Source organism: Pogona vitticeps, chromosome 1 (assembly GCF_051106095.1).
Source record: "Pogona vitticeps strain Pit_001003342236 chromosome 1, PviZW2.1, whole genome shotgun sequence".
Classification (NCBI taxonomy): Eukaryota; Metazoa; Chordata; class Lepidosauria; order Squamata; family Agamidae; genus Pogona; species Pogona vitticeps.
Window position 1 is genome coordinate 235,387,705 of NC_135783.1, and position 19,749 is coordinate 235,407,453.

Below are 19,749 nucleotides of genomic sequence, written 5' to 3' on the forward strand. Positions count from 1 at the left end.
ATCCCTTTCCATAGACTTTTTCTCATAGAGTTATGCTTAAAAGCTAGTAGTGCAGAATGCACTGTCTACTTCAAGTGTTGACATAAGAATCAGCATGAATTGTTCATACGAGTTCCTCTGATAAAACAATCAACCAAGATAAAAACCTGCCGACTGCATTAACTTGAGAACATCAGGATCTAACTGCCAGAGTTCATGAGCTGCACTTCTGGAGAGAAAGGAAGAGAAGAGAACTAAGCTAAACAATGCTGGTATTTTCCTTGGATCTGTCACACATTTTGTCCAGCTGGATAGCTGTGTGTATTCATTTGTGCAGGGGAAAAAAAACCCTTGAGAAGCATGACCTGAAATATTAGCTCTAAACCTCTCTCCAAACCTTTTCATTGAAAACACATAGGATGGATTTCCATCTCACAAGATAGTCAGCAGTATGCTAGGGCAGATGTCAGATCCAATATTAGTACATCTTGACACTATCTAATCCCCACTCCCACAGGTTTGACTGAAGAGGCATGTTACAGCACTGTGACGCGTATACATTCATTTCTAGCCACAGAACTATATGCAAGAGACATAAGATGAAATGGATACTAAAAACAAGTTGACCGAAAAGCCCCTGGAGTGATGATACTGTTGTGCAATGACACCTTGCAATTGTACTCCTATTTTATCACACCATCCACATTAACAAGCACACAGGAAACTGGGACTTGTGTCTAAAACAACAGCACATCACCTGATTCATCTGTCTCTCAGAGCCCAGGTGGCAAAGGACTAATGAAATGCCCTGCTACCTGGAAACTCCCAAGCACTAAGTGTTAGACAAAAGGCGTCCTTCTAGCATGTTTGAATTTCTACAAGTAGGAAGCACCTAAGCATGTAATTCCCAACCTGGTATGCCAGTATCATTTTCGCTCGCCCCCTCCCTCCCTCCCTCCCTCTCTCTCTCTCTCACACACACACACACACAAATTTGTCAACAGACATATTACTCTTAAGCAGAAACCACAGAAGGATACAGGCCATTCTTTTCTCATCCTTCCATGTGTCATTAGGTACTATTTTCATGAGAACATAGAAATAAAAGAAAAAGACAGAGCAGAAATCATAATGCTTTAACAGAATCTGTAACCAAACTTTAGTTAGAATTGCAGCCAATTTTCTGAAGGTAGCTCAGTTACAGCAATGTATTAAGTGAGTTACTTAAAGAGGAAGAACAATACGTTTTAGACAATACATGCAAAGAAACCTTGTTGATTCAATTCTGTGGGGAATTAGAACAAGTTAATCCAACAGAATAAGACTACCTAAGCTATATATCCCCACCCAAACACTGCGTATTTAGATTTTTCTCCAGTTATTTCATGACCAAACTCAGTGAATCCAATTGTAGCCAAAATTGAGTTGGAGCGTTTAGGCTTTGACTCAGTCTCTTCTTCTGGAAACTGAACAGCACTAGCAGTCACAGAATGTCTCTCTGTTCCACTATGCTTCTCGGAGTGAAGAAACTTTGGATGGTGTGGAATACATTTCAGGTGCTCCCCTCTCTTAGAAGATACAGCGGCTGCTGCAAAGATATGTCTCAGATGTCAGTTTACCGGCCTTTTCTCCCCTTTTTCCAGCTCTGGTTCAGAAGCTTCAGCACTTCTATTAAACCTTTACTGTATACAGTGGGGTCTTGACTTGAGAACTTAATCCGTATTGGAAGGCGGTTCTCAAGTCAAAAAGTTCTCAGGTCAAATCTGCATTTCCCATAGGAATGCATTGAAAACCATTTGATCCGTATCTGCTCTTTTCTGTCCATAGAAACTAATGGGAAGCTGCTATTCTGCCTTCGACCACTAGAGGAGGATATTTTGTTTCTTTTTTTCTTAGGTCGAGAAAGGTTCAGGAAAGGCAGGGAAAATACAGTCCAGGCAGTACAGTACCAGGCAGTCTGAAGACTGTCTCCCAATCCACTCTCTAAACGCTGGGAGGAGTGAGGAAGCAGACAGGCACCCTTTTCACTGGCCAACAGTTAACTGAAAGTTCAAATTTTGCACTTTCCCTGCCTCCCACGTGGTTTTTTTTAGTTCTTAACTCAAATCTAAGTATGTAAGTCAAGTCAATATTTTCCTATGAGAGTGGTTCTTAAGTCAAAATGTTCTTAACTCAAGCCGTTCTTAAGTCAAGACCCCACTGTATTATATTTTTGGCCATTTCTGTGTCAGATGTGGCTTCTGGGTGGTGCTGGGGATAGGAATTTGGCACCTAGTCCCACCAAAGTAACAAGCTCTGAATTGCCTGGATAAGTGCTTGGAATGACAAGATGCAGGGAGATAAGGTTCAGCTTCTTTTACCTATGATCTTCCAGACGGTTTTAAGAGGAGAGACATAAACAAACCAATGTGAATGCTGCCATCACAACCTATCTGTTCTGTCTGGTTGGCTGTAAATGACTGCAGCTAAGCAAGAGCTATTTCAATTTTGCAATTAAATTAGTTTCAATTTGAATACTTTAAAATAACAAACACTGTAGTAAGATATATTTATATCATATTGAACTAGCTGTTTCTGCTTAAAGTGACAAGAAAATAAATGCCTGTGTGTCTCCCAGTGTGAATGTAATCAGCCAAGCAGTTTAAACTCTTCAAGCCACAGCCAGCCACCCCTCTGCAGCCATGGAGCTGCCTACTGCCAACAGCTGGTTCCCATACTCCTACATGTTAACAGGCAAGTACTAATCGTTCTGTATGAGGATGGCTACTGAAAGACAGAAGGAAAGCAAAAGGATACAAACTAGCTGCATTTCATTTTTACTGCATTATCTTCTGGCAACTCAATAATACTGTAGCTCCCTTTTCAAAGTTACAGAACTTTGGAGGGAAAAATGTGAAATGCATGTGTTTTTCTGAAGGATACTGAAACAGTTCCATGCTATCCAGTTTAAGAAGCAGCACTGCAAAAAAGTTGGCATAATTATGTGAGCAGACAGCCTGATCTTGCTTTGGAAGGAAATGTATCATACAGTTTTCCTGGCTACACAAAACAATAAATCAAACCTAGGAAACTGTGCCATGAACATGCTTCTTTTCTGTACGAGCCATCCTCGTACAGAACGATCCATCAGTAACCAATATCCATCCAACATAAATTTCCTTTGCTAAAAATAAAAAAATCCCCTGCGTTGAGAACTGCAGATGCTATGAAGCTGTACACAGGAATGACAAGAAGAGGAAGCATACTCCCAGACTGCTGGGCGGAGTATATATTTACTTCATCTCCAGTCTGTTTTCCTTCACCTCCTCCACATTCCAAAGGAAGGCAGTGAAACCGACCAGAGACAGGCACGGATGCCACTTAATTCAACTTGGTTCCTAACACCACCACCATCTCCAGGAGTTCAGCGTGAGTGCTACACAGAAGATGGGGGGAGGGAACTACATTTACAGCACAAAGCCTAGAAACATTGAAACTTGACCTCAGGCTTTAACTACATTTAGTAACCCTATCTTACTGAATGGTAATGGCCACGTAAGATGCACACTTCTACCTACTGGAATTGCTAGGATAAAACAGCTACAGTCCCATAAATCAAATTCACCAGGATTCAGCAAAAACATTTCTCCAGGCAGCCACCATACAAAGTGAGGGGTAAAAAAACTAAGTAGGAGGATACTTCAACCAAAGGGCATGATCTGACAGGCCATCAAACAATTCTGCCTAGTTCAGTACAAATCAGCTCCCCCCATCACTGAGCCATTAACTCCAAAGCAACTTTACTGTAGATTGTTTTGTAAAGTGGAGTTAACAGGAGAGATGCATTTCAAGAGCATCTCACTTATCAGATACAAGGTGCAAGAGAACTATTCAACTGTAAGGTCAGAGCACAGAAAAGGAGATAAACCAGCCTTCTTGTAAGAAATAGCATAACAATATTTCAGCTCCCCATATTCAAATGACAATAAATGCTGCCAAGTGCAAAGCAAACGATATAACTTTCTACTGTGACCCAGCATTTAAAGCAGCCTGCCTCTTGCAACCCTGTATACTGTATAATAATTTTTCTTGGAACCGTGAGTTGGAAGAAATTCGATGATGCTAAGAGAGCAATGGAATCCTCACCTGCTCCTCTAGAAGTCCATAGTTTCTATACAAGGTAAAGAGAGAAAACCCTTTTTCTCTGTAAACAGGATGCTGGCGAAGAAGGAACAGTTGGGCTCCCCCCTCCCCCGCCTTTTCACACTAGCTTAAGAAGGGCAATCTTTCTCTTTTGTTGGCAGTACAGAAATGGAAATGTATATGTGCAAAAAAAGAGAGAGTAAAGTAATGGGATATTTATAAAGCAGCAATCAGCCAACAAGAGACTGGGACATTTTAGCAAATTAGACGCTTTTTCAATGGTACTGTTTCCTCCTTTCAATATTTAGTTTGTAAAGTTCAAATTCTTTTTTTCCCAATTATTGATATTTAATGAAAAATTGTAGATAGTGAATTATTGTATGTATCACTTTATGACAGCACAGGATACTGTTCAAAGATGTTAGCATCACCTCAACTAACATGTCATTTGATTTGTCCCCTTCCTTTGCTCTAACTGCAGAAGCCAAGATGGGAGTGAACTCTGAGATAATACCATAATTATTTTGTGTTTACTTGCAAGAAGACTCAACTGTTTTCCCCAGCTGCCTTAAACTACAGAAGTTCAAAAAGCCAACATGTGAGAACCTCCTCTATTAAACATGCATTTAACAATGTACCAGGAAGAAAAAGGGTTTCAAACAACTGAAATCCAACAGTAAATTGCAACTACCGTAGAGGAGGTTCATGGAATAAATGGAATAGGGAAATTGACTCACCAAACTTCCACCCCGATTCAATGGGCCTACTCTAATTGCTACTTACTACTCGATTTTATCCACCACTTTATACCATGAACATTATTTGTAAATATTTTGAATGAAATAAAACAAAAGCCTGTCTTTCCATTTCAGGCTTCAAGAACTTTACCCACATCTTTCTTTTATTAAGGTAAATACAGGATACTCAGGGCAACATTCTCTCTAAGATGGGTGCACACAGCCAAGTGAGTATATTCGCCCATTCTGTTTGCAGGTGTATCTCTGCATGCAGGGGGTGGAACCTCTGAAGAGAGAGCCGGAGTATTAGAGGGAACGTTGCTCAGGGGTGATCATGTCAACCATACAGGTCATCTCTTCGGCCCATTCTCTAGGTCAGAGACTCACAAGCTTTAGCAGCCAGAAAATCCTCCAGATCATTAGGAAATGCTTTTCGATCGATTGATCACTGGTGGCAGGTCATTTTTAGTGAGTTCCCAACTTCTACAGAAGAATCCAAACAAATACAGCGGGGTCTTGACTTGAGAACTTAATCCGTATTGGAAGGCGGTTCTCAAGTCAAAAAGTTCTCAGGTCAAATCTGCATTTCCCATAGGAATGCATTGAAAACCATTTGACCCGTATCTGCTCTTTTCCGTCCATAGAAACTAATGGGAAGCTGCTATTCCGCCTTCGACCACTGGAGGGGGATATTTTGTTTCTTTTTTTCTTAGGTCAAGAAAGGTTCAGGGAAGGCAGGGAAAATACAGTCCAGGCTGTACAGCACCAGGCAGTCCGAAGACTGTCTCCCAATCCACTCTCTAAACGCTGGGAGGAGTGAGGAAGCAGACAGGCACCCTTTTCACTGGCCAACAGTTAACTGAAAGTTCACATTTTGCACTTTCCCTGCCTCCCACATGGGTTTTTTTCAGTTCTTAACTCAAATCTAAGTACTTAAGTCAAGTCAATATTTTCCTATGAGAGCGGTTCTTAAGTCAAAATGTTCTTAACTCGAGCTGTTCTTAAGTCAAGACCCCACTGTACACACTTTATTATGTAGCCCTCTGTCCATGACAACGGTTTTCATTTAAACTCCCACCCCACTCCATTTCCTAATTCTGGCCAGAAAAACAGATCTAGAGTCTGCACAGCCACCAGATCTGACATTAAACTGAGAAAGGCTCATGATGGCCATGGAAGTAATAAAACCCTGAGCTGCAGCTGATAAGGGACTCTGGCACAGAAGTTAAGATCCCACAACTCAATGATAATCAGCACCACCTCTGAGATCAATTTCAACAGCTCAGGGCAGGTAATGGAGTGGGCACAGTACACTAACAGACTCCCCATCCTATCTCACTGTATTGTCACCAGGTATGCAGTCAATTCCCAGAGACTGCTAGACAGGATAACTCATTAAAGAGATGAATTCACAGAAGATCCCAGTGTTTCCCCGTTCTATCCCTCTGATCTGGTTGCTGCTGCTGCTGCAGTGAGCTAGGTTAAAAGTTTACCCTCCCTCTTCATCCACCTAGATTCCAGTCATATCTGCCCAGTCTGCTTGTTCACCCAGGTGGATATACAACTCTCTCCACTCAGTGGTCTCACATTAAGCAGCATAATTTTTGACTAAGTGGATTCCCACTAGAGTAAAGTGGATTCAACATCTGTTTGGTTGGATAGCAAACTAGAAGGAGAAGCAGTCTCAAAATGTTCGCTCCCCCTTCTCCTCTACTGGTCAGTTCTATCTCCCCTACTGTACCCCCCTTGGTTACAACTGAAACAGCAACACTCCTACTCCCAACTCAAGAGGTCAGATATACGGTGGTGCCTCCACTTACAATCATAATCCGTTCCCGAAGATGGACGTAAAGCGAAGCACCATTTCCCATAGGAATTCATTGAAACCCCATTAATCTGTTCCAGCCAAAGAAAAAAAAATCACCAAAAAAAGAGATCACTGCAAGAGTCATTGGATACGCAATTAATCCCTTCCTGGGGGGGGGGGGGAGAGAAAAGCAATCAAGCCTGCATGTACAGAAAACAAACGGAGCGGATTGGAAATGCACAGAGAACAGAGGGACAAGGTCAGAAATGAAAAGGAAAAACCAAGGGAAGCATGCAGGACCCATCAGAAATGGGGGAAAAACCCCCAGAAAGCAACCAAGCCCCCAAGACCCATCGGAAATGGGGGGAACCCAAAAAACAAACAAACCCCCAAGACTCATCACAGCACAGAAACATAACCCCCCCAGCCTAAAACCACACTGCAAAAACACCCAGACATTTTTAAAAAGCAGAAAACAGCACCTTACCTCCCTGCAAGCACACACACACTCACTCTGAAGCAGAAGGAGGCAGTCCTAAGCCTGCAACCACAACACACTCTCTAACGGCTGAGGCAAAAGAGCTACAAAAAAGCAGCCTTGTCGCCACCTACAGTTAGCAATTTGAATTTCCTGCCTTTTTCTGTTCGTAAATGGAAGCTCCAGTCGCAAGTAGAAGCAAAATTTTGTGGCCGGAGCTGGTTGTAAGTCAAATTGTTCGTTAAGTCGGGACGTTTGTAAGTGGAGGTACCACTGTACTTAGAGAATTACCCTTAACAAGCCATGACTAATTTAGTAGAGCAAATTAGTAACTCCCATGTCAAGTTCTAGGCTTTCACTTTCCGTTTCTCAATAGACTAAAGTTACACAATACACAACATACAGGTTTGTGGGGGAATGCCCCTCCCCAAAGTTGCTAAGCTGTTGGCTGATTCTACAGTAGTAGAGAACACTCTCCTGGAGGACGTCACAGCTGCTTCTGAGAGGAGGTGTGGCTACCCATTCTTCCTCTTTCTCATAGTGATAGGGAGCTAACTTCAAAAACCTTTCATTTGAGCCAATCCTGATGGCATTATGTAACCACTGTCCTATCTGTATACTGTCAACTATCTGTGAACTTGTAAGGTTAATAAAACTCAGTCCTCCTAGGACTCCTGGGCAGGGCAGTCTTATTCAAGATCCTCTTCTAGTTCCCCATCAGGAGCACTGCTGGAAGATATACTTCTGTGTGTGTGGCTGACTTCTTTAACTTCTCTCTCTACGATTATTTGCTATCCTAATTACTTGTGACTACATAAACTATCAGCCTTCTCATTTTGTGCCCTTACACACGTTGAACAAAACTGTTAGTGTAGTTTAAGAGATTCCTCCCTGCCTTACGAAAAACAGAGGGATTTGGTAAGGCAAAGAGGTAACATAAGCAGGACAAAATGGCGCATAGGAAAATGGTGTGCTGGTCAAATTGGCTAAGATTAAGCCCTTAGTTATGTAGTTCAAGGGCTCTACCACCTGTATTCATACTGCCAATTTAGTACCTTCCATCCTCTCATTTCCCCTGGACACTCTCTCAGCTACAATGCCTATGTAAATGACCTGGATGACTACATATGGGTGAGTGGGGGATATTCCAAGTATGCATGTGCATTAAGTTTCTGATTTGCACCATTTCTCAAAGAATTGGGTGGGAAGCTCTGATTTAAATCAGGGGATTGTACTGATTTAAATCAGTCCACCCTGCTTACCAGGAATATACCTGTATTTTCAGATTTAAGGTTACATTTTTGTCTTCATCCTCCCTGTGCCCAGTGTTGCCTCCAGGTCACCATTTCAGCCTCCCTGGATTGTACTGGAAAGGTCAGAGCTGGGTGTCATCTGCATCTCATGGGACCACATTCCAGATCTCTGGACAACCAATCTCAGCAGATTTATGCAGTTCTTAAACAACACAGGGAACAGAACACTTGGGGTGCCATAAATCAGTACCACCAACCTGGTGCCTCCAGATGTGTTGGACTACAGCTCATAATCTCATGGACAGATTGGGAAAGATTGTCATAGAAGACTGCTGAAGGCATTAAACCTTCAGAGACAGGGCAGTGTAGTGGACAGAACACTGGACTAGTGCGCCAGAGACCTGGGTTTAAATTTCCAGTTACTCACGGAAACTCACTGGGGATGGCAACGGTAAACCAATTTTTGAACATCTCATATACTGTGAAAAACCCTATTAGGGATGCCTTAAGTCAAGCAACCTGATAGAACATAAAAATAACTACCACTCTTTGTAAGAAAACTCTCCAACGGAAGTATGAAAGTATGGCCCCCATCTCATTTCAGGAAGTTGGCTGAGAAAAATACAAAGTAATTAATGGGAGGTCCAGCAGAAAAGAGATACATTCCTCATTTCTACATTTTAGTGTAGACAATCCACAATAATGACCAAGGCTGCTTCTGCATCAGAACCAGGGTGGAGCAGGAATGAAATGAAACTTGATCTTCCAGATACCTAGTCTTGGCAAGTCACCACATGTTTCAAGAATGAAACTGGTTAGAAACTGCCTAGCACACCAGGAATAAGAGAGTGCTTTTTTTTTTCGTAATCCTCGTCACAAAGCAAGCTCTAAAATGAGCTCTAGCAGTGCTTGAGAGTTCATCGTGCATGTTCCATTACCATAACGCTACCACTCTCATCAATTTGTGGTTGTTGTTCTTCAGAATAGCAGGGGGCCAGGTTTGCTTTACAAATAATTCAGAACCAGCATCACCCACATGGGTCACTGCCTTACTCCAGAGGTCAACCAAGGTAACAGGAAATTATCCAACAGGCATTCAGATACAACACTCTCCTAAAATCAACCACCCTAACAGATCTACTGAACCTGCAGAGCTTACAGAGTACAGAAATATGACACATATCCACTTCTGATGTATACATAATAAAGGAAACATTACTAAACTGTTGCACAGCCAGATTACAAGGGAGGGAGGGAGAGGGAACCCTCACAAGTCTAAGAAGGGCCCAGCTGAACGTGTAGGGCCAGAAATCACTTGCAAAGGGGCCCCAGTTGCCTTTGTGACTATAACATCCCAAGTCACTCTCAAGTGGAAAACCTAAACGCAGATACTTGTGCTCCTCGGCACAATTTTTCTGGGAGACTCCAATGTCATTCCCAGATACCATCCTAGCTTGCTCATGAATGCTGGCTAAGAAGATTTAAGACAAGCCACCGTGCATCAAACAGAATGAATGAGTGGCATTTCTACAGGAAAATATTGCTTCCTGGGGACTTCTTTAACTCAGTAGTGAATTAATAAAAAATGGGTGAATGAGAACGATAATACCACAGAACACAAAGTCTTCTTGAAATGTGAGGAAGGGACCCACTATGCAGGCATAGTGCACAGAAAAACCCGAACCTTTGTTTAAGACTCAGTAATCTGCATAAGCTAACCCTCTTAAAATGTAAAAAAAAAAAGCTAATTGACACCAGGTTTTTTTTAAAACTCTCCATAAACAAGATAACAATATCAGAACAAACAGAAGGTAAAGGCACCATGTTGGATAGGGTAAGATACTCCCTCAAGACAGAAATAAGTATAGCTGAGTGTAAATAACTGAAATGTATTACCTGCTTAATACTATTACATTACACAATAGATCTTTTACAGCAGGGATGAGCAACCCTTCCTGGTCTGGAGGCTCAGTTCCAATTTGGGAAGGGTTTGAGGGACTGCTGTCCATCAGAGGGGTGGGACAAAGATAAGGTGGCAAATCCAAAAGAAAGGAGGCAGGACCAGACACCTAGTTGGGAACACACCTCAATGCAATTGATTTCAAGCCTGCAAAGCACAGCTTGCTTCTTTGAAGGGTAATATAAGTTCAAATGATTTCAGAGACAGCCGCAGAACCAGCTTGTATACTGAATGGGACACCCCATGTAACACATTCTGCCCATTCCTGTTCCAGGAACATGAATTTAAGTCACACAAGAAAGCACAAAAAAGCAAAAAGACATCCACTGCCTATTAGTTTTGTGAATGCAAAGGAAAGAAGCAGCAAAAAGGATTTAAGTTGTACACTTTAGTAAAGACTATAAACAGAACCATGTTCAAAATAACTACCAGTACTTAATGCACCATCATACCTTTTGACTGATACAGGAAACGAAAGTAGGGTGTTAGTAATTAATTGTACAGCATCTCAGTAATTAAAACTAGAATCATCAAGTACCACTTGCAAGTATTAGATTTAAAAGTTACTGTTGGAGCACAGTGCAGCAACAATTTGACATATCTGGCAATTTCTACGTATTTATAAACAATTTTCACTTTGAAAATGTAAGAACATCCAATATTTGTTAGGCATGCTCTGTACACAATTCTACATTTCAAGTTAGAATAGCTTAGCACCACTTATATTTTTCTAGATGGGGATGCAAGTATATAAAGATAACATATATATCTCTTATAAGACTGAGATAATGTAACCGAATTTGTTGTGTCTTGTTACAAAAGTAATATTGCAACCATAATGAAGATATCCACAGCAATACCTTTCAAAGTAATGAATAAACAAAGATTGATTCAGCACAGAATTGATTATACATTGACATTCACTACAATTTATTAATCTATTCTAAAAATTGTCTCACCAACTTTGAATTTTAAGTTAAACACAATCTAGTTTTCTAACATAAGAAGGAAAAAACCATGTTACTCACTGCAACTTGTGCTGAATCCATGAATCGTAGTCCAAAGTAGTCACTTTCAATGAGGTCCAGATGATACATGATCTGCTCAAACAGATGCTGTCCTTTAGCCTTTTTCTGAGATTGCAAAAGATATTTTGTATTACTAAGAGGAAGATTAGTTGCTCATTTACTTTTTTCTGAAGCCAATTCTGTTTGAGAAACTTTTGCTACACATATATACACACACAGTGCGTAAGCAGACATGTAAACCACTCCTAAACATCCATTTTGTTTAATAATGAATTATTGCTGATTGCAAAAATTGTACAAGGGAGGAAAGCAATTAATAATGATATTAATACTTCAACAACTAAAGTTTTGTTAAACGTAATAGTCTTCAAGCCTGTAACATGCTACATGCTGTTTTGGTTTACTTGCAAATAACCTTCTATATGCTTTATTAAAGATCCTTGAAAGTTGTTAATAAAGTAAAACAAAATAACGAAAGAATATAGTGGGGAAAAGTTGCTCAGTGGAGAAACTTAGTATTTTAAAAAAAATTTTAGCACTTTTATATCATAGCGTTCATCCATATTGCTACTAGCTTTATTTTTCCTATTTTTGTTTGCTACTGTATTTATTATATTGTCTCTGTTGTTTACATTTTATGGTTTCAATGTTTGTACACAGCTCAAAGAATTTCTTCTACCAAAGAATTAATTTTTTAAAAAAATCCTTACTACTCAAATTTAACTTCCTCTGAAATTGACTCAAAATACAATGCATTCCTATTCCTTTCCTCCTTCACAGAAAACCTAAGGGCCACATGCTACTCAGCGTGACTATGAAATAAAATGAGTGGTTTCTGCAAACTCAAACTAACCGAATATGTTGAAAAATAATGGCTGAAATCTTGTTCCCATAACTTTTAAGAGGAAGCTGAAGACCTGTCTCTTTAGGCAGGCCTTCCCTCCTGTCATTATTTAATTCATTTTCACCATCTCGAATCATATTATGTTGTTGCTATATTATACTGTTTTTCTTTTATGAACTTGTTGTTAGCCACCCAGAGTAGACTTCGGTCTAGATGGGAGGGATATAAATAAAATAAAATAATCAGTTAGGCCACAAAATGTTGATGACACTGTTAAAATCATCCTAACAGTTAGTTAACAGCTGTTCAGTAGTTCAAGACTTTCCTCTCCCATTCCCTGGATCCCACATGACCCTCTGGAGAGAGGTTGGAAATGTTTAATTGCTGGGAAAGGGGAAGCAGTGTTGTTGACATCACAACCCTTACATGGTGTAAGTTCTGGCAACAGGATTTCAGCCATTAGTTTGTAAACCTGAAAGTTCCTTGGCACATCAGCCTGACCAGGGCTGAACATGCATCATATTCTCCATCATAAGAAAACAATGAGAGAGAAGGTGGTTGCAAGAGAAAATATAAAACACACACACTCAAAAAGGATGGGGGGAACTGGTTTGACTGAGGTCCTAACAATTTATACTTCACTTTAGAGAGGAGAGCTGAAACTGAGAAATGTATTCTGTGGTGTATGCATTCCCCAACATTAACTCTACAAGAACTGCAAGACACAAGGCTGGAACATTTAAAGACTCTGAATACTTTGGAAATAAAAGAGTTTGTGGGACTTAAATTTATTGACAAGAACTTTCCGGCAACATCCAACTCCTAGAGCTTAAAATATCCCGAAGCAACGGTTGAAACGGAATTGGGAGTCGTGTACCATTACATATCCTTCAGTATAATTTCCCCCCATGACTCTTCTACACAGGAAATAAAGGAACAATTATTTCCCTCCTTGTATTGTGATAGGTAGGATTAGCTCATCTGGCAATAAATTTCCACACTTATCACTGTAATGATAAATTACATTCAGAGGTTAAGCTACGTGAACCAGAAGCTACTGATCTAATCAGAGTGCAATATTCTTCTGCTACTGTGTTATGGGCATGTATGGAGTCCAGATTATTTATTCCCTTCTATAATTTAAACAGGCCCTAGCTACAATTAACACTGATTTTTGAGTGGAGGGAGCTACTGAAAAATTCACATTTGTGGGTCATTAACAGGAGCTCTCCATAAACATTTCAGAATTCATTAGCATGACATGCAGTCTGTCATCCAGGAGCTCCTGAATGTCCTTGCAGGGGAGCGGCTAAACTGCTACTCCGGGAAACCTACATTCCTAGCTATTATAGGTAAAAGGTAAAAGTTCCCCTTGACAATTTGTCCAGTCGTGTCCGACTCTAGGCAGTGGTGCTCATCTCCGTTTCCAACCCATAGAGCTAGCGTTTGTCCGCAGACAATCACAATCCTAAAGGCCAGTGTTTGGTAGCTTTATTTTCAATGCACACAGACACAACAGTTCAACAGGAACTGAAGAGGGCATGAAAACGTTTATGCTATTAATTTTTCTAAGATACTATCATGGTCAATCTTTTTCAACTTCTACTAAAAGCTTTATATTGTACTTGACAAAATGTGGAGTGATCAAATAGATCTTTGCAGGATAATTCAGCAAGTTTGAGGATTTTCATCTATTTATTTATCCTCACAGAGTGAAAGGCTTTCATCCCCCATCATCATATTGTCATAAAATCTGACCTTCGTAACAATAATTACCTAAAATTATCATTACAAATCTCAAACTAGAAGACCTACTGAACTATATTTCAAAGAAAATTGCTGCTAACTGCCACTCCCTCAAAACTCACTCTTACTTAATATTTGAGATCTGTGAACTAGTGCTGCATCTATTTACTAGCTAGAAACACACACACACACACACACACACACACACACACACACACACACACACACACACACACACACACACACACACACACACACACACACACACACACACACACAAATAAGCTTCAAGGTTAGAATTTGGAAGAGATAATTAATTGGGAAAGAAGGTTAAGTTAAAAAAGCCTCCTCTGGACATGTCTGCTCCACTCTCCTCTACCAAAGCTGATTCTTCCCCATAGATTTCCAAATAACCCTTGGGTTTCTTCTCTGCATGGATCTACTTAGAATAAAAGTTGGTCCTAAAAATAAATAAAAGTTGGAGAGTTCATCTACAGTTCTCTATTTGGTGAAATGGGAACATCTGCATCATACAACAAGCCAGGGATCCATATGAACTCTAGTTTATTGTATATATATTGTATATATACTGTATGACTGCTGTAAAGTCTTACTGTAGAATGCTTTGTTCTTTTCATTTACAGTATTTATTATGTTGTGTAAATGTGAGGAGCTACTCTTCTCTAATTTGTGTCTTTCACAACACACAAGAGAAAGAATAGGTGGTGGAGAGAGACTTGCTTAGTCTCTCTCTCTCTCTCACACACACACACCAATATCAGAGAAGAACTGGGTCCCACGTTTGCACAATATAATGAAGCTGCGTAGGGAAGCACTGTTCACTATCCTGCCGCACCTATTTTGTTTTGAGAATTATCAGCTACTTATGCCAGAGGAATCTGACCAAGAACTCATTTGCATGAAACTGCTGTCATAAGAAACCTTTCTATGCATATCCATTCAGTATCAGTAAAAACAAATGAAAGCAAATACTGCATGTTGAACTGCCACCAAAATCAATTGTGTACAAGTGGTTTATAATGCAGCCTCCAACTAACCAAGTGACACTGAAGCAGGTTGACATTCACTAGAATATCAGAAATGTGTTTTTTAACTACAAATAGCTTAAAATATGCCAGAGCCCAAGAAAAAGTTGTTCACAAACACCATAATCACTATGTACACAATTTGTGTTCAATTTACCAAAAGCTAAAGTTTGCATCCACGCTAAGCTTCTCCATATCCTCCTTCCTGAAGACAAACACTAATCTAAACCATTCCCTCCACATAATGGGCAATGACCCAAGAGTAAAATCTTAGCCTGCCAATGACTAACCTTGCCTGAAATTTAAACACTATTTAAACAATTTCCCTTTCACTCTCAAATAACCTAGCTCTGCTATGAAATACCCTAAATTTGCCCTCTATGGCAAATTTTTCAAGGATATCAATGTTGAAAGCCCCTCTCACAACAAAAGATCCAGTTTCTCTTACTGTATGCATATGGGAAAAGGGGAGGGGGCATAGCTACTAAATGCTAAAATCTCAAACGTGCCCACCTACTAGGAAACAACATTCTTGAGGAAACATCTAGCTTGGATGCAGTGAAAACATGAAGCAAGGTTCACAAGCCATGGGAATTCCTGAAAGCCCCCAAGCAACCATTCATTCTCACTACAGTTACCAGAGTGTTTCACCCGCGGTCACCCCAACTTCCCGCCTGCTTTTTTTCCCATGCCCAACAGATCAAGGAGGTTAAGGACAAAAAAGCACAGTAACTATGATGAAATAGAATATTTGTCTGAAGTCAGAGAGACTTGAACTGAGAACAGAACTCTCTCTTTTTATCTCAAAGCATAGGAAAAACCCTGGGGAAGTAACTCACAAACTCTGCATACTGCAGCAGATTGGGGGGGGGGGGAGGAGAGACACTATTCATTCTATATATTCATTCCACCAATTCTGCACTGTAGTCCTTCCTTTGCCAATGTAACAATCAATTCTAATGATGATGGAAGAGGTAGCTGTCCCTCTCAAGTAAAATTCAATTATATGATTGTGCTGTTCGATAATTCTCAACCTTGGGTCGCTAGATGTTCTTGGACTACAACTCCTAGAAATCCTGGCCAGCACAGCCAGAGGTGAAGTCTTCTGGGAGTATTAGTCCAAGAACATCCAGGGACCCATGGTTGGGAACCACTGTTGGAGTCTTTAAAAATCATAAACATTTACATTAAGAATGTTCACGAATGTCATGAGTTTAAGTTAGTGCAAGGACTAGGAAGTGTCAGGACACTAGGTCGACTTTTCCGAAACATTAATACAACCAATTTTTTTCAGTTCTTAATTTAAAGCCATTTGTCATCCTCACAAAGAAAATGAGTATAATTAAATAAATTTGCCATTTCCTTAGTTATGAGACAACATCAACATCATACTTGTTAAATGAGCAACGGCATGAAAGAGAAAGAAAAACAAAGATGTAATCTTTACATCCTTGCACTCATTAGGTCAGGATCAGACTGCAGGATTGCAGGTTCCCTGGCCAAAACACCATCTCTCTGGATCAAGTCCATCTCAAACTACAGTCTACAAAAAGAGAAGGCAGAAGACAGAGCTGGACCTACTGGTAAAAGTACAGAATGGACCCTTTTAACAGTATGATTATTCCGATGCGTAACTATAAGTCAGTCAGAGGTGGTGGGATCCTCAAAGAATATATATTAAGAGCTAACATCAGATTCAGAAGAAACAAGGTAGTCAAGCTTAATGGAAATGAATCCTTCTTGGCCTTCAACATATTAGAAGAAAACTTATCCCCAGTACAGTACTACATCCAAAGTCCTATGTACAAAATACAATGCCTTTTGTCAGTAATGGACTGGATGAGGCCTGACAAACTGAAACTTAAGACAAGACGTACTGTTTCTACACAATATGACTACTGAACTTCAAGAAATTATAACAGGAAGCAGATTACACAGACAAATTAATGCTGATATAATGGATCTTTCCATATTTATGCTCAATATCTCAGCATGACTCAAAGGCTTAGATTCTTTAAAATCTGATAGCAAATTTCAGTTTAAGATATACAGTGGTGCCTCACTTGACGAGGATAATTAGTTCCGTTCAAATAGCTGTTAAGTGAAATCCTCATCAAGCGAAATGAAAAAGCCCACTGAAATGCATTGAAAACCAGTTCAATGCGTTCCAATACGCGAAATATCTCAGTGTCCAGCAAAGATCCTCCATAGGGCGGCCATTTTCCGGTGCCTGTAATGCGAGGAATCCGTCCTAAAGCACAGCGGGGAGACATTTTGCACAGCGGGTGGCCATTTTGAAACCCGACAATCAGCTGTTTTTGATCGTCATTAAGCGAAAAATCGGTTCCTGAAGCAGGGAACTGATCGTTAAACGAAAAAAGCCCATTCAGTCATTGTTTAGCGATCGCAATAGTGACTGCAAAAAACTGTCAAGCGCTTTCCTGGTCTAACAAGGTAACCATCAAGCAAGGCACCACTGTACTGCTCAAATTTCATTGCACTGAAAAATTACATCTACCCATTCAAACAGCTCTAACTTAAGACCTGTCAGCAGCTTTCGATACTATTCCACAGTATCCTTCTGGAGTGTCTTTCTTGGAAGAGTCTTAAGAGTAGTTCTGACCTTTCCTGAATGATTAAACTCAGAGGGTGGTGTTGGAGTAATCCGGCTCAACAGCCTGGCAACTGGGCTGTGATGTTCCCCAGGTTTCAGCTGTCCCCCATGTTATTCAACATCTACAAGAAACTGCCTGGAGTTTTGGGGTTCAGTGACATCATTATGCTGGTGACACATAACTCTTTTCCATCTGATTCGAAGGAAGCTGTGCTGTGCCTAAGACAGAGAGGTTACTTACCTGTAACCATGGTTCTTCAGTGGACCTCTGTGAATTCACACATATGGGTTAAATCAGTGCCTGCGCTGGAACTTCGGAACCTTCTAGAGCTTTTCTGAAAAAGATACATAGTTTAGATTGCCCCTTGAATGCATGCTCCATTCCCCCCAGCCTTCAGTTCTATTTATCCACCACTCTAAGAGCATGAGCTCAGGCACATTATAAACAATGACGGATAGTGGGGAGGCCGGGTGGGGATGTGTGAATTCACAGAGGTCCACTTGAAGAACCATGGTTACAGGTAAGTAACCTCTCTTTCTTGAAGCCTCTGTGAATGCACACATATGGGTGACTGGCAAGCTCCCTTACCGGAAGGAGGGCCGTCACTGCAGGACAGATGTCAAGACAGCCCTTTGAAAACTTGCCTCCTTCTTTGCCTGAAGGTCCAGCCTGTAGTGGGTGACAAATGTGAACACTCTGGACCATGTTGCTGCCTTGCAGATGTCTGGAATGTCCACACCACGCAGTAAAGCAGTAGATGTTGCCATGGACCTTGTAGAATGTCCTCTAAGACCTTCAGGCACAGTCTTATCAGCAAGTTCATAGGCAAGAGTGATAGTGGAGACAAGCCACCTGGACAAGGTGGAAGATGATGCTGGAGAACCCTTGCATGGTCCGTGAAAACACAGGAAAAGTCTTTCAGATTTACGAAAGTCTTTTGTCCTAGAAGTATAGTATTGCCAGTGCTCTCCTGACATTGAGGGAATGGAGCATCTTTTCGACGTCAGACAAAGGATCAGGAAACAAGGTAGGTAATGAAAAAGGTTGATTAAGATGAAACTCCGTAACAACTTTGGGTAAGAACAAAACATCTGGAAACAACATAACTTTGTCCTTGTAGAATTGCAGGTAAGGAGCATCAGATCTTAAGGCTGCTAACTCACTTATTCTTCTAGCAGACCTAACAGCAACTAGAAAAAGAGTTTTAAATGATACAAGTTTGATATCACATGAAGCCATTGGTTCAAAGGGATGCTTCATGAGAGACTGTAGTACCAATGTTAAGGACCATTTAGGTACTGGAGGTTTAGTAGAAGGGCGAATATTGACCATTCCTTTAAAAAACGCCTTCAAAGTTGGGTTTGTGAAGAGACAGGAGGATTCTGAGTCTCTGGGCTGAAAGGAAACTATTGCTGATATATACACTTTAAGAGAAGAAAATTAAGACCTAGGTCAAAGAGATGTTGAAGGTGTATGAGTAACGTCTTTAGAGACACTGGTGAAGCCTCTAGGTTCCTAGAAGCAGTAAACTTTAAGAAATTGTTCCACTTATACTTGTACAGCAGAGTCGTAGAAGGTTTCCTAGATTTTTCTAAAACCTCTTTGATTTTTGGCAGATCTTCCACGCTGCAAAGTGCAGGGAGTTCAGGTCTGGATGCAGGATGCTCCCCAAGTCCTGTGTCAGAAGATGTCGCAGTAGTGGAAGCTTCAGCATGTCCACTGCTAACTCTCTCAGCGTAGAGAACCACGGCTGACGTGGCCAGCAGGGAGCTATGATGATGGCTTGCGCTCATTCCTGCTTGAGCTTGACGAAAGTCTGGTGGATCAAGGGAATCGGTGGAAACAGGTAAAGGTGTTCTCGCCAGGGTATCATGAAGGGAGCCTGAACCCCTGCCTGCTCGAGATGCATATCTGTCACACTTCCTGTTTGTGTGAGAAGCGAACACATCTATGGATGGTTGACCTCACCTTCTGCATAGCATCTGGAATATGGTGTTGTCCAGCTCCCACTCGTAGGACTGTCCCTTCAGGCGACTCAACTTGTCTGCCAGCTGGTTGTCTGATGTTGATATGTGGATTGCTACTGGGTAGATGTGATGGTGGCAACACCACTCCCACAGGTGCACAGACAGGC

General features: G+C 40.9%; 1 protein-coding gene across 3 annotated transcripts in view; it reads right to left on the minus strand.

The window, feature by feature from the left end:
• The window catches only part of EPB41L5 (erythrocyte membrane protein band 4.1 like 5), an 87,103-nt gene that overhangs the window by 56,704 nt on the left and 10,650 nt on the right, over nucleotides 1–19,749 (minus strand). For all 3 annotated transcript variants that reach the window (XM_020805538.3, XM_072985241.2, XM_020805574.3), the window contains exon 3: nucleotides 11,365–11,469. In XM_020805538.3, the coding sequence (XP_020661197.2) occupies nucleotides 11,365–11,469 (105 nt within the window). The remainder of the gene's footprint in view (nucleotides 1–11,364; nucleotides 11,470–19,749) is intronic.